Source organism: Epithele typhae (genome assembly GCF_022376455.1).
Source record: "Epithele typhae strain CBS 203.58 chromosome Unknown BXZ73scaffold_226, whole genome shotgun sequence".
Taxonomy (NCBI): Eukaryota; Fungi; Basidiomycota; class Agaricomycetes; order Polyporales; family Epitheliaceae; genus Epithele; species Epithele typhae.
The window spans coordinates 1-24,411 of record NW_025954417.1 but is presented as its reverse complement, the minus strand read 5'-3'; the positions used below and the strand labels follow the sequence as shown (position 1 = coordinate 24,411).

Sequence of the window (24,411 nt, the reverse complement as noted above, 5' to 3'; positions counted from 1 at the left end):
GACCACGAAGTCTGACGCAAGCAGGAGCAGATGTGCCGGCACCTCCTCGTTCATGACTCGTCGTGACCGTGAATCGAGCCCTTCGCCAGATTCAGTGGACTCAGTGATACGACCCCACAGGTCCCCGCCCCCGCGACATCACGCCGTTTTCGCGCAGAGCGTAGCGCCAGGTAGCGCCCCTGCGCACCGGCGACCGTGCGTACCGCGATGCCCCGCGCGCGTGCGTCACGGGATCCTCACAAGAAGAACGACTCAGAAACCACGGTGCCAGTCAGAAGCCGGTATATACGCACCGTGCGACTTCGCAGCAGGGAAAGCCACCACCAAGGGGAAGGAGTGCGTCCAATTAGGGCAACAGTCCCATCTTGCCCCCTCCGGCCTTGCTTTGTCTTCCCTCTGGCAGGCCGACCATGCTCTACGACCCGGACACCGCTAACCATCTCAAGCCCTGGCTCATCAGGACACTCGAGCCCATGTCCGTCTGCCTCTTCTCCCTACAATCCACCCCATTGCTGATAAATTCGACAGATGCGACGCTGAACCCGGCGCGCTCGCTGACTACATCCTCGCCCTCCTCAAGCACAACGCGCCGGAGCCGGAGCTCAGGAAGGAGCTTGAGACACAGCTGGAGGAGTTCCTGGAAAATGGTGCGCCGCGTGCAACCTCGGCTCTTTCTGCGACTCGCGCGGCCCGCCCGCGGTAAGCTCTCGTGAGGGTGAGCGAGAGTGACGGCGTGATCGCGGAGCGGGTGAGGGTGATCGCGAGCGCGCAGAGGGCGCCGGTTGTGCCGTGTATCCTGGACGACCGAGCGAGGGCGCACGCGAGTGGGAGGCGGGAGAGGCGGATGGCTGCGAGCCGAGGATCTGGCTGGGAGGTCGGGAAGCCGTGCGGCGGTGAGCCACGGCCACCTCGGTTTCTTGCACGGAGGGATGTGAGGACACTCTTGACAGTTGGCTGCGAGTCCGGGCCGAGGACGTCGGAGGCCGCGGCGCCACTGAATGAGGGACAAAGGTTGAAGGGGGTGAACACGAAATGTCAGTTACAGACGTCATGGATTACGGGAGGGAGGCAGGACAACAAAAGGCCCAGAAGGAACGGATAGAGGGCAGAATGCTCACCAGTATAGCTGGGTCGAGCGGGCCGTTTTCCGACGGTGCTTTTCTGCTTAGATGACCGGTTAAATTGACGCTGCGGGCACCCCCGACGGCAGTCACCTCGGGCATAGGCAGGAATAATGGCGCGGGAAATGCATGACTGCCCTGGCGCGGAAGCGAGGAACGAGCGACTGAGACAGGTGCTAGTCTACGGCGGGAGGAGCGGCGGAGAGCAGACGCCCACGGCTTGCCTCCAACCACGACGCTCCTCCCGCCGCATCGTCCGCCTCCTTCCTCCCTCTCTCCTCCATCGCCTTTCCTCCGTCAGCTCGGCAAGTTCTTTCGACCCTTTGATCATGCCCCTCTCGGACGATCAGCAGAATGCGATCCTCGGGATCTTGGGTCCGCCTCCCCCTGATCCAGGCAACGAGGTTGCCCCTGACTACGCCGCGGACCAACATCAAGTTGAACGCCAAGATCTCATCGACCACAGGACCTGCGCGGACCATGCTGGCGCTGCGGCCATGCTCCGCACCGTTTGGACTTTGGGCAAGCCGGCACGCCAGGCTGCGTGGGACGACTATCAGGCACGTCTCGCTCTCCTCGAGGATCTCGACACCTTGCAGCCCCCCTCCCGTGGACCCTCCCCACCCCCTGAAGGCCCTCCCGCTCGCTCCCGATCCCGCGGGCGTACCCGGACACGCACAGGGCCGACGACCAATGCCATGGGCTCGACGTTCGACAGCACGTTGCCCGTGATCGACACCCTCGACAACCCTTCCTCGTTCGCCATTGCGCAACTCGCGAAAGGCGACTACGTCTTCATGTGGTATTTCTCGGCAGATGGGATGAGGGACCAGGGAGGCCAACGCTTCGCTCAAGCGATCGGCCAGTCAACGTTCAGCCTCGAAGGAACCCTCGACACCACAACCAACACCGTCAACTGGTCCCGAGCCCCGACTGGGGCGAAGCGCAGCACCAACGAAGTTCGCGACGCCGACATCACCTTTGAACAGTTCGTCGAGGCCAAGCACACCCTCTGCGCACAGTATGAGGCTGCAGTCGCCGATGGCAAGCGCGTCTACTCTGATCAGTTCGTACGCATGTGCCGGAAGCTTTTTGGGTTCGTCGAGCAGCACAGCCTGCGCAAGCACGACCCTGCTTTGGGCTGGAAAGCCTTGGCGTCGTACGTCGAACGGGTTCGCATCAATATCCATCAACGGCTGGTCCGGAAGGAGCCACTCCCAGACTTCGGTGTCCTCGACGATCGCCGCATCGAGACCATTCACCGCGAGCTGTCCATCCAGCAGATGGCATCCATGCGGGCCGCACATCTCCAAGAGCTAGAGTCCGTGCGAAGCTCTTCTACTGTGCGTGTCTTTGTTTTCTCAGTTTGCCTGTGCTTTCGCTCACTCTCTGTCTTCCTTTTAAAAAACATGCACCACGTCGCTGTTTTGTCCAACCTATGGTGCCCTCTCTCCCGCGCGCGCTCTCAAATGGCCTGCCCATCGGCGCGCGCGTTTTTTCCTCCGCGTCACCCCAACGCCCTTCGTGTCACCCAAACACATGCCTATGCCTTTGGCCTCCGCGCGTACTTCACTCGCCGCCTCCGCGTGCCCAACGCCCTTCATGTGCTGCAGTCGCGCTCGCGCTACAGCTCCCCCACCCCAGGGCAGTCACACGGTCCCAAAACTCGCTCCACACGAGGGGCCGAGGCATCCTCTTCCGCCGGCACCTCGGTTTTTGTCCCCGGCCACGCGTCCTCGACCAGCGCGTGCGCCGTGTGTCTCGGTCGACACCACCACAACGCTTCTACCTGCGCCGCAACCGAGCTGCACCACGCCCCCGGCACACCCACGTTCGTCAAGCGTGGGGCGGATGGCCGCGGTTTCTCCACCTCCAGCGGTGGTCAGATCTGCCTCCGCTACAACCTGCCGAAAGGATGCCCGAACAAGGACCCTTCCAAGTGCCGACCCCACGTCTGCAGTGGTTGCGGGTCAACCGCTCACTCCGCTCAGTCTTGCCATCTGTCACGTGCGCCAACACAACAGTAGCCCACTCAATGCAGACGAGTGGGAGCGGGAACTCCGTACCTTCGGACTCCTCGACCGCTACCCCACGCTGCCTCTCTCAATTCGGCAGGGGTTTATCGTCGGCATTCCAACAATCTCCATGCAGTTCACACCACCTAATCGCCCCTCGGTCATCGACCACGCCAACCACCTGGAGGAAATCGTGTGCAAAGAGCGCAGGCTCGGCCGTTACCTTGGACCATACACCTCTGACGAAATCCAATCCGTTCTCGGCCCCTTTCAAACGTCCCCTCTGTCCATCATCCCTAAACCGCACAAGCCAAACTCGTTCCGCCTCATCCAGAATTTCTCCTTCCCACACGAGCCCCGCAACGGTGTCTCCTCGATCAACTCGGCCATGGACGCCAGCTCATATCCTTGCACCTGGGGTACGTTCTTCGCTGTCGCGCTCATGTATGCCATGCTTCCCCCGGGGTCACAAGCCGCTGTCCGTGACGTCCGCGATGCGTATCGAACTATCCCTTTACACCACTCGCAGCTCGCAGGCACTGTTGTCCGCACAGGTGACAACTCCTTTGAGGTGGACACCTGCGCAGCGTTCGGGTTATGCTCTTCCGGGGGGGTTTATGGTTTTGTTGCCGACATTGCCTGCGAGATTTTTCGCGCCCACGGCCTTGGCCCTGTCCTTCATTGGGTCGATGACCACTTCTGGGCACGAGTTCTTGTGTCCTGGCTGGCTGAAGCAAACATGCGCCGCGCCGCTGCGCGTGACCGCATCCGGAGTCGAGGCGCCCGTCGGACGCGAGGGGGACGTCTCTGGTGGTCAGGGGATGCGCTCCCTGATGGTCGCATCGAGGAATTCATCGAGGACTTCTGCTGCCCACTCCGGGATCATTCCACATCTTCCCTTCGCCCTGACGCTGATGCGTCCTATGCCTACTCCTTCGCAGACATTGATCGCGTGTCGCTTCCACTCGGTTATGTCTGGGCGCCGGAGAAAGACCAGCTTTGGTCGTCCACACCGGACTATACCGGCCTGTCCTACGATTTCGCTCGTGGCACTGTCGCTCTCCAGCCTTCAAAGCGGGACAAATATCTCACCGTGCTGGACCTTTTCCTGGCCTCCCCTGCGCCGGCTCACAACCTCGACGCCATCCAGAGCCTCTATGGCAAGCTCAATTTTGCATGCTCCACAATTCCTGATGGACGCGCTTACCTTACGGGACTGGAGGTCGCAATTTCCAACGGATCTGACCGTCCTCACGTCGCACGGCACCTCCCCAGATTCGCGCTCGACGACCTCCGATGGTGGCATGCTCGACTTCTATACGGCAACATCGAGCGTCCAATCCCTGTCCCGGTCGAGGTCTTTGACCTCCTCGCATACTCCGATGCATCCTCCGGTGTCGGAATCGGGATCGTCATCCAAGGCCGTTGGCGTGCATGGAGAGTCCTTCCCGACTGGAAGCAAGACGGCCGTGACATCCAATGGCTCGAAGCCGTCGGGTTCGAACTACTCGTTCTTGGACTTCTACAGCTCCCCGACCTCCCACCCAACGTGGCCGCCCATGGTGACAACACAGCCGTCATCGGCGGATGGCGCAAAGGACGCCAAGCGAACCGCTGGGTCAATGCATGTTTCCGCCGACTCAATGTTGTCCTTGCAGCCGCACGTGTCGCGATCCATGCGCGCTACGTTGCCAGCGCTGCGAACCCTGCCGACGACCCGTCTCGTGGAATCTACGGCCCAACTAGCCTCCTCCTGCCACCCATCCGACTCCCCGACGCGGTCTCTAGCTTCTTCGCCGACTGGAACGCCCCGCCGCAACCCTCAGAGCTCGCCGCACCAGCGCACGCACTCCCCAAACCTCCACGGGACCCCGCCCGCGCGCTCGACGCTGACCGTGCAAGCTCCGAGCGCACTGCCCACATCCTCGTCAACAGCCCTGCCTTCTACTGGGACGAACTCAACGCGTTTTAATCGTGTCCTTCCACCTCGCCCTCACGTGTTCCCTCGGCCCTACGCCCCCGACCTGTCTCCTCGCCCTCATCCATGCCGTCCACATGTCGCTGCCAGTTCGCGACTGACCGCCTGGTCTACAGTGATGATTCGCCAGGTGCATCTGTTGTGACAGCCTATCAGCAGGTGCGGATGCATCTGGTGCCGGCCGGCCCGGTCGCGCTCGACACCGCCTTCCCCAAGCGCGCTCGCGCACCCCTGGGTGCGACACTGTCCCGAGATGTCCGGACACCGGCGCCTCAGGCGCTGCCACCTGAGCTCGCTGTCTCCGACAGTGAGCTCGCCTCCCTATTTGTTTCACACCACATCTTTTATATGATTAGTGATAAAAATATATTTATTAGTAAACTACTACATAGGTGCACTAGTAAGTAATACCACGCCCCGCGACAACGCGGAGGCAGACGTAGAGGCGGGGACAACGCAGAGGAGGAGGAGGGCGACATGGGCGACGTGAACGCGGGAGACGCGGAGGCGGGCGACGCAAAGGCAAGCGAGGCGGAGGAGGGCGACGCGGAGGGCTCGCGGGGGGAGGTGAAGGGCCAAGACGAGGCGGAGCAGGTGGTGGGCAACGCGGGCAATGCGAAGGGGGAGGAAGCGCAGAGCAGCGAGGGCGGGCGATGCGAGCGGAAGGACGACGTGGGCGGGGGAGGTGACGTCAGTGGAGGACATGACGTGGGCTGGGACGACACTGAGGAGGGCCGCGTGGGCGGAGGAGGTGGGCGGAGGAGGGTGACGCGGAGGGCTCGCGGGAGGAGGCGGAGGCAGAGGAGGTCAGAGTGGGCGGAAGAGTGCGAGGAGGCGAGTGAGGCGGGCAGAGGCGGGCGATGAGGTGGGCAGCGCGCGCCGGGGTGGACGACGCGGGGGCGGACGGGCCGGAGGAGGTGGGCAACGCGGAGGAGGAGGACACGGAGGAGGGCGGACGCAGAGGCGGGGGGGAGCCTAGCGACGCGCGCGGATGCGGGCGGCAGGTACGCGGACGCGGGCGACATGGAGGTGGGTGATGACGCGGAGGTGGCCGACGCGCGTGGAGGAGGGGGGCCGCGGGTGAGGCCGCGGGTGAGGGAGGCGGAGGAGGGTGTGCGGGCGCGGGCACCTGAGGTGTGCAGACGGGCGGCGCGAAGGCGGGCAGAGAACAGCGCGGAGGTGGGCAACGGGGAGGAGGGCAGCGGTGAGGTGGGCCAGGCGGATGCGGAGATCGAGGTCAAGGCCGGCGGCAGGCCGGATGTACGAAGCCGGAGAGGAGAGGTGGGCGTTGGGAATGCAGGAGGGTGGAGCGGGGGACTCACCAAAACAAGGGCCGCGGTACATCGCCGCGGCCCCCTAATTCTAATCTCCATGCTGAGAACGTCCGGATGGACGTCCTCGTGCGGTGTGGACCTGTGTGGACGCGGCCGGCAAAGTGGGCGAAGGACGGCATGGAGGTTGAGGTTGAGGTCGAGGGAGGAGGATGAGGGGAGTTGAATGGTGTCACCAGGTGACACCGGAGTCCAATAGCAGACGAAGGACGACTGTATAGTCGCTATCGTCTGCCTGGACGGTGGAGGCGGAGCAGGAGGAGGAAGAGGAGGCGGGGAGGAGAGCAAGGACGGCGGGAGGGACGCGTGGCGTGCATCACAGCCACGCGTCCTTGCCGCCCACCGAGGCGCGTCTCCATGGGCGCGCATCACGGATCGCCAGATCCGTCCAGATGCATCCGGGGCTGCCGATAGGCTATCGCAACGGATGCACCAGGGAAATCACCTGTGCTCGCCTGGTCCCCATCCACGTCATCTCTGGTGGTCACCGACGGGCCCGTGATAAGCCCACCTCGTGCGGTTGACGTGCTTTCGCGCGCATTCGACACCTCTACGGCGACTACCTACGGCTCCGGTCTTCTACTGTTCCACATCTGGGCTGACACCCACGACGTACCTGAGCATTTGCGCGGTCCCATACCTGAGCCAGTCCTCCTCGATTTCCTCCAATCACTCATTGGCTCGTACTCCAAGTCCGCTGTCCGCAACACGTTCCATGGCATCGAAGCTTGGCACAAGATCTGGCAACTCCCATTCTCGTTTGACTCTCAGACCCGCTCGCTGCTCCTCCGCTCCGCAGAAGACTCTGCCCCAAGCACCTCGTCTAAGTCCCGCCGTGATCCTTTCTTACTTGAACACCTCGCCCGCTTGTTCCCTCTGTTCGACACCAGCTCGTCCCTCGACCTTGCCTGCCGCGCTGCACTTTCAACAATCTTCTGGGCAACCGCTCGTAACGGCGACATCAGGAAAACCCCAAAGTGCGAATTCGCACTAATGGCACTAATTTAGTTGATTATCAGCCATTAGTGCGGATTATCGATTAGTGTCTAATTAGATCGGTCCCCTGCGAATTCGAACCTTTAGACGGAATAGCTCAACAATTAGCCATGCGTTACTCCGGGTATTTGGGCATGTAGTGGGGAATTAGACACACATTGGGCAGACGTTAGGGGTGATTATCACCCTTAGACACGCAATTAGACGGACTTTAGAGACAATAAGCACACGGGTAGTCACACAGTTGGAGAGTTCAATCAAATTTATTTGAACATAGAAGTACACATGCTATGCCACAGCGATACGGTCGAGACGGGCGGGGCGTTGGGCAATGTGGGGCGAGACGTGAGAGACGCAGACATTGACGCAGGCAGGGGTCAACGCAGGGCGGGCGGGGTGGTTGACGCAGACGTTGACGCAGGGGCGAGACGTAGGCGACCTACAGTAAACCCAGGCGACGTGGCAACGCGGGCGCGAGACGCGTATGGAACGGGTGACGCGGTGCGAGGCTGGCAAGGTAGGTGATGTGGGCTTGAGAAGGGGAAGATGGGTGACGCGAGGGAAGCAGGCGAGATGGTGAGGTGCATGAGGGCGAAACGGGAAAGACGCGGGTGAAGCAGGCAAGGTGGGCGTGGTGGATGAGACGCGCAACGTGCGCGACGTGGGAGATGTGGCCGGCGTGGGAGAGACATGCGCAACGCGGGCAAAGTGGGTGACGGGGACGAGGCAGGCGACATGGGCGAGAGTGCGCGTGAGCCAGCGAGCTCAAGGCAGGCGACACGAAATGCTTACCTCCGAGCGCTGAGGTCATGCCCTGCTCCACATACACCCTGTCGTCCGAGGATGCGAGCGTTCACACGCGTGACCGCCGTGGCACAGGCCTCCGTCTCCTTTGCGGCCTACTCGAGATGAGGAGACCGTGCACGAGGGTTGCACACGGAGAAAGCGTGGGCGAACGGCGTTGCGGCGGGCGGGTGGCAATGACGGCGCACCGCGGCCACATTGGTGGAAGAGCATCCCGAGCATGTCTATTGGGACGTGCTCGTTGTGGGGACGGGGTTGATGGTTCGGGCGGGGCCTGGGGAGGTGGTGGGCAAGGCAGGAAGCGCAGGCAGATGGAGCGGGGGACTCACCGACACAGGGCCTGGCCACAGACGTCCTCGCGCACTGTGAGGTCAGGAGGTTGAGGCGAAGGGCGCAGAATACGGGCTGGGGACAAAGGGGGCCAGGATGTGGAGGACGGGGAGGTCGAGGTTCCAGTGGAGAGGACGGAGGGAAGGACGTGCTGGCAGCTCCAGACGCGTGGGAATCGACGCGCGTCGCGTGGACTCCAGCGCTTGGCGCCTGGCACGTCGCCCTCATCGTCCTTACCTTGAGCTCCCACCAGCTGCTCGTTTTGCCCGTCTCGCTCTTGCTCGTCTCGCCCGTCTCGCCCTTGCCCGCATCACTCACCTTGCCCGTCTCGACCTTGCCCACGGCGCCCGCATCTCCCGTGTCGCCCACGTCACCCACCTTGTCCGCCTCGCCCTCTCACCCGCGTTTCCACCTCGCCCTCCTCGCCCGCGTTTCCACCTCGCCCTCCTCGCCCGCGTCACCTGCGCACCTGCGTCACCGACGGCACAACGCACAGCGCTCCCCCATCACTCTCCATCCCGTCGATTACAAGTCAGGACTCAGGACTCATGGGCTGCACGTGCTCAAATGCTGTCGCGCCGGCGTGAGCGGGAAGCACACTCCCGCCTGCGACGCCGACGTCCAGCTTGACGTTCAGCCCGTCTTTCTCGGCAAGTATTCATTCTGTCTCTGTCTCGTCCGCCACAGGAGCCACTCACCTCCTTTTGCCGGCCTCGCCGTAGCCCATGTCGCTCTTGTCTTGCCCTCGCGTCGCCTGCATCACCAACTTCACCCGCCTCCTCCTCATCTGCCTCGCCTATCACCCACCGCGCTCTCGTCGCCCCCATGTCGCCCCCGCGTTGTCCGCATTCACCTCCATGTCGCCCCTTCACCCACCATGCCCGCGTTGCCCATGTCTCGTCGACCGTATCTCCCGCGCCGCCCCCAGTGCATCAACGTCTGTGTCGCCCCCGCATCGTCAACATCTCGCCCTGCGTCGTCCGTCTCGCCCTCGTGTCACCACCTCGCCCTTGTCTGCCGGCGTGTCACTCACCACGCTCACGTTCACCTACGTCTTGTCGCCTCGCTCGCGCGTCGTCCACGTCTCACCCACATCGCGCCCTCATCAACGTCGCCCGTGCATCGCCCACTTTGCCCTTGCCCGGCCCGTGTCACCCGTGTGCGTGTCACCCATCCCATCCGCCCCCGCTCCCGTCGCCCCCAAACTGTTGCCCACCTCAACTGTGTTGTGCCTACGGCATACGGCCCCCTATGTCGTCCTTTCAATGTTACTCTAATTAGTCGCAATATATCTGTGTGCCGTTCAAATTAGTGACGTGGAGGATCAGATACCAGTGAATTACGCCAATTAGTGAGAGAGCCGCTAGAATTATCGAGAATAGGTGATAAACGGTACTGCTAGTACCCAACTATCACACATTAGTTGTGACTAGATCCCCCGGTTCTGTTAGCCCGATTAGACAAGCCATTAGGACTAATTTCACGCTGTTAGTGCTAATTCGCATTTTGGGGTTTTCCTGATGGAGTTCCTACTACAAAGCCAGAAATCTTTCCACCCGAAAAACCACGTGCAGCTCTCTAACGTCTCTTTCAACACGCGAGATGGTGGCGTTATCGTATGCACCATACACCTCCCACACACAAAGACCCATCGTTTCGACGGTGAGGATGTTTATTTTGCCTCCCAACCCATGCACGATCCGGTCCGCGCCCTCCGTGAACACATCGCCTTCAACAAGCCCGGAAAGGGTGAAGCACTCTTCTCACACACCATCCGCAGCTCCCGTCGCCCGCTCACGCTCCGGGCCTTCACGGTGCGAATCCGTGCTCTCGCCGCGGAGTTCAACTTCGGCACCCCTTCCGGCCACAGCCTGCGCATTGGCTCCCTCCTCTGCTACGCCCTCAACGGTTTCTCTCTCGCCGATTGCATGGTCAAGGGGCGCTGGCACTCTCAATCCTCTTTCCAGCTCTACCTGCGCAAGCACGCAGACGTCCTCCAGCCCCACCTTGTTGTGCTGCCACACGTGTGGGACGACATCCAGCGCGCGATGATGCAGGTCCGTTGTCCCTCTGCTCCTGTCTTCTTTGGGAGTCGTCAGCCTCGCCCGACGCGTCGCGCCGCTCCTGCCCCGTAATGGGACTCGTAGCTCACCCTCCTCTCTCACAGAGCCAAGCTCAGGTTGTGCCTCAGAGCACCGCGAGCTCAGCGGAGCCCGCGCACGCCGCGCGCAGGGATCTCAGCCACGCGCGCTAACACGCGCCGCGTGCGCGCTGCCGCAGAGCACGCGATCCGCTCTTGTCCCATTTGGTGTCCTTCCCACTGTACTACTACCACGAAATACATTTCGCCCGCGCACTAGCTGGCGCGTCCACCATAGAGCGTCCAGAGCCGGACGCCGTAGATGACTGCCCTGGCGCGGAAGCGAGGAACGAGCGACTGAGACAGGTGCTAGTCTACGGCGGGAGGAGCGGCGGAGAGCAGACGCCCACGGCTTGCCTCCAACCACGACGCTCCTCCCGCCGCATCGTCCGCCTCCTTCCTCCCTCTCTCCTCCATCGCCTTTCCTCCGTCAGCTCGGCAAGTTCTTTCGACCCTCCCACCCTCTGCCTTCTCTTTGTTTTGTCTCTGCCCTTTTTGTTTGGCAGGCCTTTGCTTTGCCCTGTGTTCGGGACTCGTAGCTCACCCTCCTCTCTCACAGAGCCAAGCTCAGGTTGTGCCTCAGAGCACCGCGAGCTCAGCGGAGCCCGCGCACGCCGCGCGCAGGGATCTCAGCCACGCGCGCTAACACGCGCCGCGTGCGCGCTGCCGCAGAGCACGCGATCCGCTCTTGTCCCATTTGGTGTCCTTCCCACTGTACTACTACCACGAAATACATTTCGCCCGCGCACTAGCTGGCGCGTCCACCATAGAGCGTCCAGAGCCGGACGCCGTAGACGGGATATTGTTGAATATTGTGTCAATCCCCCACAATGCCGGGTGGCGGGATATTCGTGGGAAATGTATACTATCGCGGGCATGCCGCACGCATTTCCCACATCGGCACGGGCAAACTTTCCCCTCTGTTGCCCCTGCGGGGGACATGCCAGGGAAATGTTTCCTTTCACTAGCATTTCAATGGCATTTCTCCTTGGGTGACATTTCACCCCTTTGTTACCACATGAGTGCGGTAAAAAGCATGCCTTTTTAGCTCATGCGCCAGTTGTTGAAATGTTTGTCTGCCTTTCTGAAAGGAAACATTTCCCTGGAATGTCCCCCGCAGGGGCAACAGAGGGGAAAGTTTGCCCGTGCCGATGTGGGAAATGCGTGCGGCATGCCCGCGATAGTATACATTTCCCACGAATATCCCGCCACCCGGCATTGTGGGGGATTGACACAATATTCAACAATATCCCGTGCATTTCCCGCGCCATTATTCCTGCCTATGCCCGAGGTGAGTGATGTCCTCGTCTCGTCCCGCACGCGGGCCGCCGCCGAGCAAGGGTTCGCGAAGGGCTCCCAGATCGCCACTGTCCCGGGTACCGTCCAGCTCTCGTGGCACGTCGGTCCCTCTGGCCCCTCCAAGACATCAACGGTCCCGGTCTCTGCGTCCGCCGCAATCCTTGTCGACCCTGACAGCCGGGTGTATGACCCCGAGGCTGCTGAGGGAACATTGTACTTGGGTACTTGGGTTGTCGAGGGTTCAGATATCCGATAGAACGGAATGGTACAGTACTCCGTCCTGGTCCTGATTGCGGAAAGACCGTAGCTTCGGAGAATCGGAATACACGCCGGTGCGGTCTACAGCTGCATCAGGACTCATCTAGACAACCGTAGTTTGCTGCAGGGTGTGGATCACAAGAGAGAAGACTGTGTTCGCAGCCACGACAGGATGTGGTCTCCGCCATCACCACGAGGGCACGATATCTCCGCACTCTCATTCGCGGTGGTCTTCGCCGGGACCCACAGATCCGCTTCTAGGTGCTCATCGTATCAGATTCTGCCGGTAAATTTCACCGAAGGGAGGAATGTCCACTGGGCAGCCGCAGAACTCCGCAGAAGCACATATATGGCCCTTGTGCAGTAGTGCCCCTGCCCAGTGAGTACTTGAGTATGTATCATGACTCACTCGCTGGCTTTGGAGGGTCTTTGCCAGGATCGATGTTTCGGTGATGTCCGAATTGCATCCGCCTGTGGGACTCTACCACCACGGTCACGTGCCACGGCTTGCTGGGATGCAAGCAGGACGCCAAGAATCTGCAGCCTCGTTCCACTACCCATGTGCGCCACCAGCAACACCGTGATGCTCGACCTCCCCACTCCAGACGATGTCTGCGAATCGTACTGTGTATGTGAACCATCATTTTCTTGGTCCCAACGCCAAATGACGCGTGCGATACAGCCCATGCTTGATCCTGAGTGGAATTTCTCAGACGATGGACCAACCAAGTTCTGGGAGGGGAATCGTGCTTGGTTGCTTCGTAGAGGTATCAACCTCTACTCTTTGGCTCAGAGAGACCAGTCCCATGAAGGGAAGGAATTGTTCACGCATTGGTGCACCCCAGTGAGATCTTGCACACCGGCCGGTGCGCCTCAACTCGAAGGTGAATCGCTCCCGTGGGCAAGGTGCGCGGAAGGACCCCGACGAGAGGCTTTTTGGTTACCGTCGGTGCGTTTTCTTTCTTCACTCGGCGTTGCAGAGGTGTACTTTCCCGCCACTGCAGAAATATATCGCCCCTGCGAGGGATTCCTCTGGTAGAGACGTGATCCTCAAGGTGATTGATCACCATGGCGTGGAAAACACCGTGTCCAAAGCCCTCCTGGATGCTGTCGATTACACAGATCCATCCACCTTTCCGTGTATCGTCCCTCCCCTGGCAGTGCTCGATACTCCGTACGATTACTCGTTCCTGTGCATGCCGAGGTAAGTTCGGTTGTCGCATATGCAACCGCAATGTCCCACGCGTTAACACATCCTCCTTACAGATGGGGAACTGTGAACTGGTTTTACGATATTGACACTCCTCGCGAATTCCTCCGGTTTGCTGGCTGCCTGCTGCGAGTAAGTGCAACGCCCGCTGTTGCGTACCCACGCGCTCACACGCTCCTCAGGCATTGGAGTTCCTCCACTCTCGTCGCATAGCCCACCGAGTACGTCATAACTTGAATGAAGCCCCTGCCAATGCTGACAGCTCGGGGCAGGACATCATCCCCCAGAATATGCTCTCCGACTCCTATACGCTCGATAGCGACAAGCAGCTCGTTGTTGCTAACATACAGGAACGTCGAAGTCAAGGTGACATTGACAACATCACCGCCCTAATGGACTTGGGCGCCGCCTTCGTGTTTCCTCGGGGCAAACCTTTGGCGGAATGTATCCTGCTGTCATCAGAGGCCATAGGCAACAGGATGTTTGCTCCTGACGATCTTGAGCGAGGGGCTCCATACCATAATCCCTTCTCGTACGACGTGGGGATGCTTGGTAATATCCTGCGGTATCATTTTTGGGTGCGTGGACCGCCTTTTGCAGGTCTGTCCTCCGTGCTTCAGCTGATATCGCACATACCGGTAGCACATGGCACCTGCCGTTCCATCTCTGGCCCCGCTCTTCGACAGAATGACTACATATGTGATCCATGAAAGGTTCACCGCAGAGGAAGCTCTGCGGTTCTTCAAGGATACCACTACACAGGTCTCAGATGAAGCACTGAATACCAAGTTCCTGACTCCGGAGACGGAGGCGCGACGACTCTCGACAGGAGACGTGTATTGGTCGAGACTTTCTCCTCAAGACCAGGAGTTTTGGAAGAGATACCGCACCCCACCGGAGGCTTGGTGGATTCCGCTCGTGCGGTGGCTTCTACAGTTCCACTGGCCTGGGACCCTATTCTTCTCCATACGCTGGTGGTTGAAGATATGACTGTTGACCTTCAAGACCCGAGGTTTCGAGTTCATATAGTACATGATTGAAAATCGATTAATCAGGTTTCACGTGTTATCTCTTGCGTTCCCTGTGCCCCCGATTCCGACGTAGTCATTCTGTGTCAGACCCTGACGCGTGAACTTGGAACTAAAAATGAGTCACAAACGTTCTGTGCGGATTCGGCGACATCTCGAGGTCTATCGTCGCTAGCATCAGCAAGGGCCAGTGGTGCCGATGAGGCCTCGAGGGACTGCGCAGAGCTCTTTCCTGCCCTGATAAGCAACTGGTAAGTATAGCCCTCGAATGTTTGCGAAGGTCTGCCCGCAGTGATGGATGTTGAAGACCGTCTGGTAACATTCGACATCACGACTACAGACAGAGACACGGATCGTTACATCCCGAGCCGACAGCGCACAGAGGTTATAACTTCCCAAATTCTCTCGTACCGTAAAGTCCAGCGCAATATTGGCACCCACCAAGGCGCCGAAGGCGTCCGGTATCGCTTCCACTTCTCGGGCCGAAAGCTTTGACCAGTACGACTCCCCAGACCATATCCTGTCAGGAACCAACACGAATTTTGTGTCCAGAGCCGCCTCTGAGAGTTTTGCGGTGGTATCCTGCAAGAAGTGCAGCGATTCTTCCGCAGTGAACCTCTCCCGCACTACGTGCGTCGTCATCCTGTCGAAAAGCGGGGCGAGTGATGGAACAGCAGACACCATAGCCTGTGGGGAGGTGAGCGACAAGACGAGCCCAGAAGTGGTTCAGGCTGCACACCGAAAAGTAGTTTCTGAAGAGATTTCCCAGTGTCGCAACGTCGTACGCGAACGGGTTGTAGAACGGTGCTCCATAGTCGGTATCATCGGGGGTAAAATAATTGGCCCCTGTGGCTTCCGGCGACGGCCGACGACAAGTCGTCAACGGCGTGTCGGGAGGAAGGAGGATTGACTTGTCGAAGTCCATGAAAGCGAGTGTGTTTTCGGCATCGCCTAGACCCCTACGTTCTCGTAAATCGGCCCTCAACGCGACGGGGTCGTTGTCCGGCCTATAGTAATTGGCAAGCATGTTGCATTCGCCGATGTCCTGTTCCACATTGTCAACGTTGCAAATCTCTAGAACAACGGAGCGGTTTACTCGATGAGCTATTCGTCGGGGGTGGAGGAATTCAAGCCCCTAGTCTGTCATGAGATATGTAACTGAGAGATACGAGACTGCACTCACCCGCAACAAGCAAGTTGCGATACGGAGAAACTCGCGAGGAGTATCAACGTCGTCTAACCAAGTCACCTCCGACCACCTGAGCCTAGTTGTTAATCGGGAACGAAATACACCGCTGTCAAACACACCTTGGCATGCACAAGATCGAGTAGTCATAAGGAGTATCCAGGACGGCCAGAGGGGGGATAATGCAAGGAAACGTGAACGGGTCGGTGTAATCCGCGGCAGTCAGCAGGAATTTGGATATCACATATTCTCGACAGTCCCGTCCCGCGACTGTCTTGAGAATGACGTCCCTGCCAGCAAGATCCCTGGCCGGAGCGACGTGATTCTGAGGCTAGGCGTCACGCATTTGAGTACGAGGACGCAAAAGAAGGCGTACCCAGAGGTTGAACGCCTTCCGTTATACCCCTATGGCGTGCCTCGCCCACGGCATCACCCCCTCGCTGGGAGGTGCGCTATTTGGTGTAGACCATTTCTTGCTTACGAACCGAGGGTCTTTTCCTGGAAGGAGGTCTTCCAATGAGTACAAAACGAAGCCTCTGCGAAGCAACCAAGCGCGATTGCCGTCCCAGAACTTGCAGGCCTCCTTTCCATCCGCGCACCACTGGTCGGGCTGAGGCTGCAATGAGCTGGTGGTGAGACGGGCTGGGAAGATTTCACGCACATATGTCGGCACACAGGAATCGTCCGCTTGTGGATCAGTCAAAGGCTGGGCGCCGGGCATGATGGTTAGGATGCAGGAGTGAAGCACTGGTTTCGGCCCTTTGGGAGTCCCGTTATAGTGTTCCCGACGCATCGACGGTTAGGGGCACGCCATAATTAAGTAGCATATTGTCAGAAGAGCCCAAAGTCACGGCCTCGGCACCAGCGTTTTGGAGGTAACGATAATGGGACAGCAAATATCGGTGAAAGCTTCAGAAGCAGCTTACGAACCAACGGTCTCAAAAAACCGATGGGACATGTGTGTATAGATGCCTGTGCCTGTGGCTAGGGTAGCTACAACATCAGTGCTAGGCCCAGATCCAGAAGGGTTAGAACCAACGACGGGTGTTCAACAACCCTTAAGAACACCCATCCCTCTACGCAGCCCTGCCGTTGTTCTTCCGCAGGTTCTCACTCGCCGACCACTATGGCGGCGTCGTGGTTTCCGTGCGGCCCCGTCGCCCCACGGACGTCACGAACCACGGTAGGAAGCACGACAACAAAAGGCACACGGCACCGTGCACGCCACTTTAAGGAACAGATAGAGGGCAGAATGACGCACCCGCCACAACGGCTTTGATGATGATTGTGGAAGTTGAGAGGCCTCCCGAGCCGCCATCTCGCTTGAGGAGGAGGTAGGCATTTGGCATAGTCTTGAATGTGTGTAACTTGCGGGGGCTTGGCGGACGAAAAGGAACGTGGAAAAGAGCGTCGAATGATGGAGCAGGAGACCAGTAGAATATGGATGCACAAACAAAGAGGGACCGGCGGGGGGTCGAGCGGGACGAAGGCGAGCACGGCCATAGCCGCAGGGCTGGCGGGCATTGGGCGGGATGGAGGCGAGAGACGGGATGGAGGCGAGAGACGGGAGCGGGCACCAGGTGCACAGGCTGAGCTGGGCGGAGAGAAGGGTTCGGAGGCGCCGGTCTGTTGCCAAATTCACGTTGCCGTCCGACCGTGCGGGTCGCTCAGCACTGATGAGGCCTTGAGGAGCGGGAGTGGGAGCAGGCTTGGTCTTTTATCGAAGTGGACACAGAGGCGGGAGGCTGACCACCCTTTTTGGTGTTCGCTAAGTACTAGTCGGAAGGGCGGAGCCTGCTGTGGCCAATGCCGCACGAGAATTTTGGAAAAAGCGATGTAATGAGCTCGAAAGCGAGCGTGCATTCGGCGACGATGTCGTCTGGATATGTATGCAATGTGGATACAGGGATATAGATACGATGTTAGTCTATCCGTCACGGTCCTACCAAGATACAGTCTGTCAAGTCACACAGGCAAGTGGGTATACCTTCCGGGTCATCAGAGTCGTGAGTGCGTGATTGTGGTCGTGATGTCGTTGGATCCAGAAGAGGCCATGTCAAATCCTTACTTTGCTATTTCCCCCGCAATTTCTGAGTGCGCTTCCTGGTGCTCTTCCTGGTGCTCTTCCTCGACCTCGATCGCAGCGACCCCCTCAACTGCCGCTTCAGTTGCAACTGCCTCGACCTCGACAGCGGCAGGCTCCTCGACCGTAATCGAGTCAGGCTCCTCCACGGCGGGTTCTGGGTGTTCGGTGACTGCGACCTCAGGCTCTGGCTGCGCCTCAACAGCGAACTCCTCAACAGCGTCTATCGCAGGGATGTCGACCGGCACCGGGAGGGAGACCGGTGCACGTTCAGGAGATTCAGGGGGGACGACGACCGGCGGTTCCGCGACGGGGGGCGCAGGCGATGTCGGCGCGGAGGGCTGGGGATTCGGGGCCGGAGCTGGAGCTGGGGCCGGCGCGGACTTCGGTTCGTCGCTCGAGGATGGCGGCGGCGTCGCGGGCGTCGACGGCGCAGGCTCCGCCGTCTTCGGCGCCGTCGTCGCCGGGGTGGTGTCCTTGGGCACGTCCGCGTCCTGCCAGGTGCCGGGTATGAGCGCGATGGGGAGGAGCCAGGTGGAGGTGAGGGTGACGCCGTGGCCCTTGTCGAAGCTGAGGATCTCGCCCCAGGACCAGGAGATGAAGCCGCCGATGTAGCCTATGTAGGGCACGATCGCCTTCACGAGCTGGAACGCGGGCATGAGCGGCAGCGGGATGAGCGACGCCGGGACGTGGCCGACGAGCCAGCCGAGCGCGGTCGTGATCAGCGAGGCGACCTTGACGGCGTCGGCCTCTTTGCTGTTGAGCTGGGCCATCACCGGGGGAGGGAGCCAGCTGATATGAAAACGTAAGCCAACGTTCCGGTGCATAAATAATAGACGGCACGTACAGCCTGTACCCCCACCACATGACCTGAAGGGAGAGCTTGGTCGTGGAAGGCAGCCAGACAAGCTTCTTGACAGTGGTCGGTGGGGTGGACGCGCCGGGCTTGTCGCCGTGGTAGAACGGCCAGTGCCAATCCCAGTTCTGAGCCTTGACAGGCGTGGCGACGCTCGTTTGGGGCGCCTCGGACGACGAAGACGCCCCCAGGGCGCTGTCGGAGATGATCTTGACGACAGTGCCGTTCGCGTCGACGGACACGATCTGGGAGCGCGCGAGCTCAATCTCGGATTCGTCTCCCGGCTGGAGCGGGCCGTAGAGCATGATGCTCTCCGGATCGTCCACCATGAGCTCCTCCGTCCCGCTCTGCTTGAGGTTCTGCTTGAGGGTGGCGATGCGGAGGTTGTCGAGAGAGGCCCAGATGCTCTTCTGGCAGCTCGAGAGGCTGCCCCGCATGAACTCGGGGTCCGACAGCAGCGCGAACATGCGCGCGTTTGAGAGCGTGTTCGAGGGAGCGGCGTCCGCGACGCCTTCAGCGGGCGCGGGCGCAGTGAGGTACGGAGGGCCGGGCAAGAGCAACGACTGGATCTTGAACGCGAGGGAGTCGACATCCGCTCCGGAGTCACTCGGCTCGTGGGGGCCGTCCGCGGCAGCTGAGGGGTCGTCCTCCGGAATGGCCGCGAGGTCGGGGTGCGCTGCGTCGGCAGACGAGTCGGACGAGGGCGTGGCGTCGAGGGCGAGGGCGACGGGCTCCTCCTTGGCTTTCTTGCCAGTCTTTCTGCCCCCCTTCGTCGCAGCCTTGAGCCAGTCAAGTTTGACAGACTTCGCCCGCTTGGGAGACGCGGCTTCCGCAGGCTCCGCGGCGCCCTCCTCGAGCGCATCCGTGGGCGTGGGGGCAGTCTCGAGGAGGTTGGGCGTCGAGTGCGAGCTGTGCTTGGTGCTGAAGGAGCGGCGAAGCGAGACGCGGGTCCGGAGCGCGCGGAGACCTTTGGCTCTCTTGACTGCCTCCGCAGTGGGGCTGGTCGCCTCCGTCGCGGGTGGGGGCGCAAGTGCGTCGGCCATCGTGCGCGGGTATGCGGGGTGGAGGAGGGAGGAGGGAGGGCGCACGGGGCGAGGGCGGGCGAGAGGAATATGAGGCTGGAGCCTAGTGGGCGGTCTGAATTCGATCGTGCTTGTGCACCCGCCAGGCCCGCCACTGCCACCGGGACCAGGGCGCCCAACGCGGTGGCGAAGCGCGCACGCAGACCATGTGCTCGTCATCAGCATCTGGCAAGTGAAGCGGCTCGGTGACAGCGGGGGGAGTGAGCACTTTACTCGAGCTTGAGCTCCAACGGAATCTCCGCGCGGCGAACGTTCGCCTCAGAGTGCTAAGCGGGCCGCGGGTCTGGGCAGGAACGGCAAGGTGAGAGCAGCCTGGCCACGATCGGCACCTCTAGAAGCGGTAGAGCCCGTCCCGTTGGACACATTCTCGTACTCAGACATTTCACCGCCCGCCACGGGCCAACCGACGTGATCACATGTTGCGACATGCTTTCTCTGTGCGCAACAACTTCCAAGCGACCATCGAGGCAACATAGAGGTAAAAAGTATCTGCTATTTTGCACGTTAACGCCTGAACCACAGTTCCAAGAAGTCGCGTCGTCAGAATTGCAAACATTGCAGCGTGCGCAATGAAGATGTCACTTTAGAGGAGACGGTTACGCCGGCAGCGAGCACAGACTGCCAAATGACACCATGCGCATGCCTGTGAAGAAAACACATGAGAGAGTATTACTGTGATATGGGATGGGCCAACGTACATATAAGAACAAAGGAAGATGATGCCCGCATCCTTCGCAGTTGCCGGCCCCAGGAGTATACCGCCACTGATGAACACAATCATGGTTCTCTCGTAGCCTCGCAGCTTCCTGCAAGACGGTTTGTCTGAAGTCAAAGGCAGGTCGCAGTGCTGCAGCTCGGACTGTGGCAGCTCTCCCAGCGCTAGCTCCTCCCTCAAGCCGTTGCTGTCGCTCCACCCTGCGCTCCGCGGCGTTGTACAAGAGTTGCTCGTCCCATTGCTCGCAGGTGCACGTCTTCCAGCGCGCCTCGCACACGTAGCAGAACTCGTACCTGCACCGGCACGTCGTATGGTTGCATCCGTGCGTGAGCTCGACAACGTGCCTACACCTCGGGCAGCGCTTCCACCCCGCTTCGCCCGCGAGCGCGAGGACGGCTTCGTCGGTAGCGCTTGAGCATATTTGAGCCGCGTCGTGAGCCGCCGCCTTGCAATGGGTACAGGTCTCCGCCCAGCAGGAAAGGCAGTGGATGCGAGTAGGAAACGGGGTTCCAGCACCAAGGAAGGCGGAGCAGGCTGGGTGATGACAGTACACCCGATTTGCGGTGCCGAACTCGATGGCTTTTTTGTCGAGGAGGGTTGCAAGAGCGCGATTGAGATATTGACGCACGGCGGTGAGGTCGAAAGGCCGGCGGCAGCAAGTGGGAGGGAAGAGTGACTCGTCGATTGTCGCTGCGCGGCAAAGATCAACGAGACAGTCGATGTCGTACGGATCGCCGCACGGGGCGTGAATGACGGGTCCGCGGATATCGTCTCGGCAGATCACGCATGTTTCGGTTCTTCCGGCTTCAATGAGACGAGGTATGCATACATGCGCGGTGAAGGACTCACGGGACTTTAGAGGCTGCTAGTTGTTTCCTTGAAGAAGAGGGAGTCGAAGCGATTGGCCTGGTTGAGTAGGAGACATCAGATACGCATAGCATGAGAGAGGGTGATTACATACTTGACCGGTGTCGAGGATATCTTTGGTTGGGTTGAAACAACCAGCCTGCTAGAGTCATCCGTCGACGGTCTTGGCGTGTTCGTCCTGGTGGGCGGTCGACCCTCGGCGAGAGCTCTCGCGATATCCCTGTCCCCACGAGCAACGTCCTCCGCACGTTCCAACTCCTCTATGAGCTCCGCGTCGGAGCTTAGTGCTTGATATAGACTGAGAGCGAAGACCATGTCGCAAGTCGTGGTCTGTAACGCGGAGGCTTCCTCTGCAAAGAGTTGAAAGGCGAGTCCTTCGTCGCTGAGCGTATTAGAGCTGTCCTTGCCCTTACTACGACCTTGGACGTATGCCACATCATCCAAGCTGAGAGGCGCAACTAGTGCCAGCAAGTCCATGTCCTCTCCCGATCGACGTTTCACGAGGTCGCCGGGGGCCATGGGGAGAGAGGGCTGTGGAAGCGGGCGAGAGGTTGACTCGTCACCGTCGTTGGAGCCTTAAGGGCTGGCCTCGTAGAGCGCTGCGCATCGTTCAGAGAAGTCGGCGCGGAAGGGTGTCAAGGACTTACCGCAGCGACATCTTCCACACGGGCGACCTGCTTGAAATTGCCACCATGGACATTGCGCAGCTTCCACAGCAACTGGGACTCTGATTTGAGCACCGATGGTGCTTCTGCTGGCGCATGCTATACTAAATCGGACCTGCAGCAGCATGGTGGTGGTCAAAAGGAGAGGAAGCAATAAGCGCTTGGGGTCCCGCGCGGACCCAAGCACCAAATTTTGCTACAGCAATATCTAGCTAGGCCTGTACACGGTCACGTAGTACTCGCACATATGAACAACAGTGTTCTCTGCGTCGCCGAAGGTAATTCTGCGTAGCGACGCATTCACCACATACCCACGCGACACTCCCTGACCAGCTACGGGGAAAAAGAGCGGGTGATCTACGCAAGCCTTACTATCTCCAACATCCCAATACATATCCTCCCCATCCACCCTCCACTCCTCCGGGCCTGGGACGTCCGGGAACAGCGCCTCCCCCGGCCCCAGTACCACGAACCCGGGCGCCAGCGCCGGCACTCCCTCGTCCTGGAACGCCGCCCACGCCCGCGCCTTCTCCCGCTCTACGCCCTCTACGTCTGCCGTCGCCACGGCCAGAACGGGCTGAATCGCGAGGCAGTCGAGCGTGCGGCCCCGCGCCTCGGTCAGACGTCTGAACGCGCGCGCAACCGCTGGGAGGTAGTCGCTGCGGTCCTCCGGACAGCTCGGAGCGCAGCGTGCCCCGCGACAGGGGTAGTCGGGATGGAAGGAGGAGCCGATCTTGAGGGTACGCAGGGACGGGCATGCGACGAAGCGGGGTGCGGTGCGGTCGGGGGTGGGCGCGGCGGGGGCAAGGGTGTCTGCGAGGGAGTGGAGGGCCCGGAGGAACACCTGTGGGTATATGTATACCTCGAAACCCAAATCTCCTCGGTGAAAGCCAGTACAATCCGAATATGGGAGGAGACGTAGAACGAGCGAAGCGAGGGGGGACATGTCCCTGAGCAGCGCGGTGACTTGTGCGACGCCAAAATCAAACACTTCGAGTGAGAGTTCGACGAGTCGCGTAGAGGCGAGCGTTTCGCGGAAGTCACCCAAGAAGGAATTATGAGAGTCTACTATCTCCCCGCTTGTTCCGTCAAGCCAGAATGAAGGAAGTCCAGTGCAGGCGGGATCCGACGCTCTAGTGCCCTCAGACACTGTCGATCTAGCAGGCTTGAGGAAACAGCGTATGGGGCAATCTTCACCAAAATATTCCGCGGATGCACAGCGAAAACTCATCTGGAAAAGATCGTCCGCTGGCAGAACGGTAGGAGGTGCTGAATAGGGGAAATAGGGGCGGAGAAATCCTGTGGAATCACACCACATATCGAGAGAATGGTAGTGTCGAATGGCGACTGAGGGTGGGAAGGCGACCTCGCTCAAGGTATCGTATACGAGGTATCCATCTGAGTTGTAGGTCGTGAGGGAACGGAGGTGGATGAGTGGAACAGGATGTGGGAGTGGGTCTGGATCATTCATGCCTGGTAGTCCACAGAGATGGAGGTGCTCTAAGCGAGGTGTATTTGCCAGAATGGAAAGGAGCATGTTTCCCTCCACGTTGTCAAACCCAAGAGAGAGATGCGTGAGGTTGGAGAACTTGTTGGCCGGATACCAGAATGTCAGCTCTGCCAGAGAAAGCGCTTTGAGGGACGCGAGTACGGGCGTCTTGAGTAGGATAAAGAATTGTGGGTCCCGAGCGGGCTCAAGAGTTCTGTCGGAGGGGGATTCAATGAACAGGTTGAGGACTTGCAACTGGGGCATCTCCTGCGAAGTAAGCCAGAGAGGCGGATTTGATTGCAGTAGTTCAGGAACAGCCGCATCGAGCCGCCGCAGACGCTTGGAGAGGGTGGTGATATTTTTCCGGAGCAGGAGTGAAGCCGTTGAGGTGGAGAGAGAGAGCAAGAGATTGGGACCTGGCCATGAACATCTTCGCACGAGTGGGATCATAGGTCAAGTCGAATCGAGTCCACAAATGAGGGGATGAGATGGCGACAGACGCCATCGCTTGCATATGTATGTGAGGGCGAGGAGAGGCTGCAGATTGAGCTGCGCGAGTCGGAAGTCTTCGCTTGCGTGCTTGAGACAGAAGGAGGGACCATCGTGCAGATCATCGTAGGTCACCCAACGGAAGATCATGAGGAGGATTTCGTCAGGAAAGCGATTGATAGGTGTCCTCAAGTTCATTGCAGCGAACAGCTGAGAGGGAACAGATTGTACGATTTGACAGATTGCCGTCGCGATGCAAGCGCCTGCAATATGAACTTTCGACGAAGACCCGAGCAGTAGAAGGCAGCACCTCGTCATGGCTGTGGGGCAGGGAGATATAAGCTAGTCTGTCTGGCTCGGTCTAGAATCAGGTTGGCGCACCTCAAACCTGCTAACTTGGCCGCTCCAATTGCCGACAAAGCCGGAAATCACAGCCTTCCAGCTGCACAGAAGGCGTTGAAGGGGGCAT

The 24,411-nt window shown here is 59.9% G+C and overlaps 2 protein-coding genes across 2 annotated transcripts; both read left to right on the top strand.

The window, feature by feature from the left end:
- Positions 1–5,591: 5,591 nt before the first annotated feature.
- Positions 5,592–6,601, top strand: BXZ73DRAFT_83786 (uncharacterized protein; the record flags this gene model as incomplete). Its single annotated transcript, XM_048023949.1, has 3 exons — positions 5,592–5,920; positions 6,119–6,395; positions 6,494–6,601. 3 exons carry the CDS (start codon positions 5,592–5,594, stop codon positions 6,599–6,601), a joined length of 714 nt encoding a protein of 237 aa, XP_047870798.1.
- A 3,665-nt stretch (positions 6,602–10,266) lies between these two features.
- On the top strand, positions 10,267–10,829 carry BXZ73DRAFT_83785 (uncharacterized protein; the record flags this gene model as incomplete). The annotated part of the gene is made up of 2 exons (XM_048023948.1): positions 10,267–10,632; positions 10,743–10,829. The coding sequence occupies 2 exons, from the start codon at positions 10,267–10,269 to the stop codon at positions 10,827–10,829; spliced, it is 453 nt and encodes a 150-aa protein (XP_047870797.1).
- Positions 10,830–24,411: the final 13,582 nt, after the last annotated feature.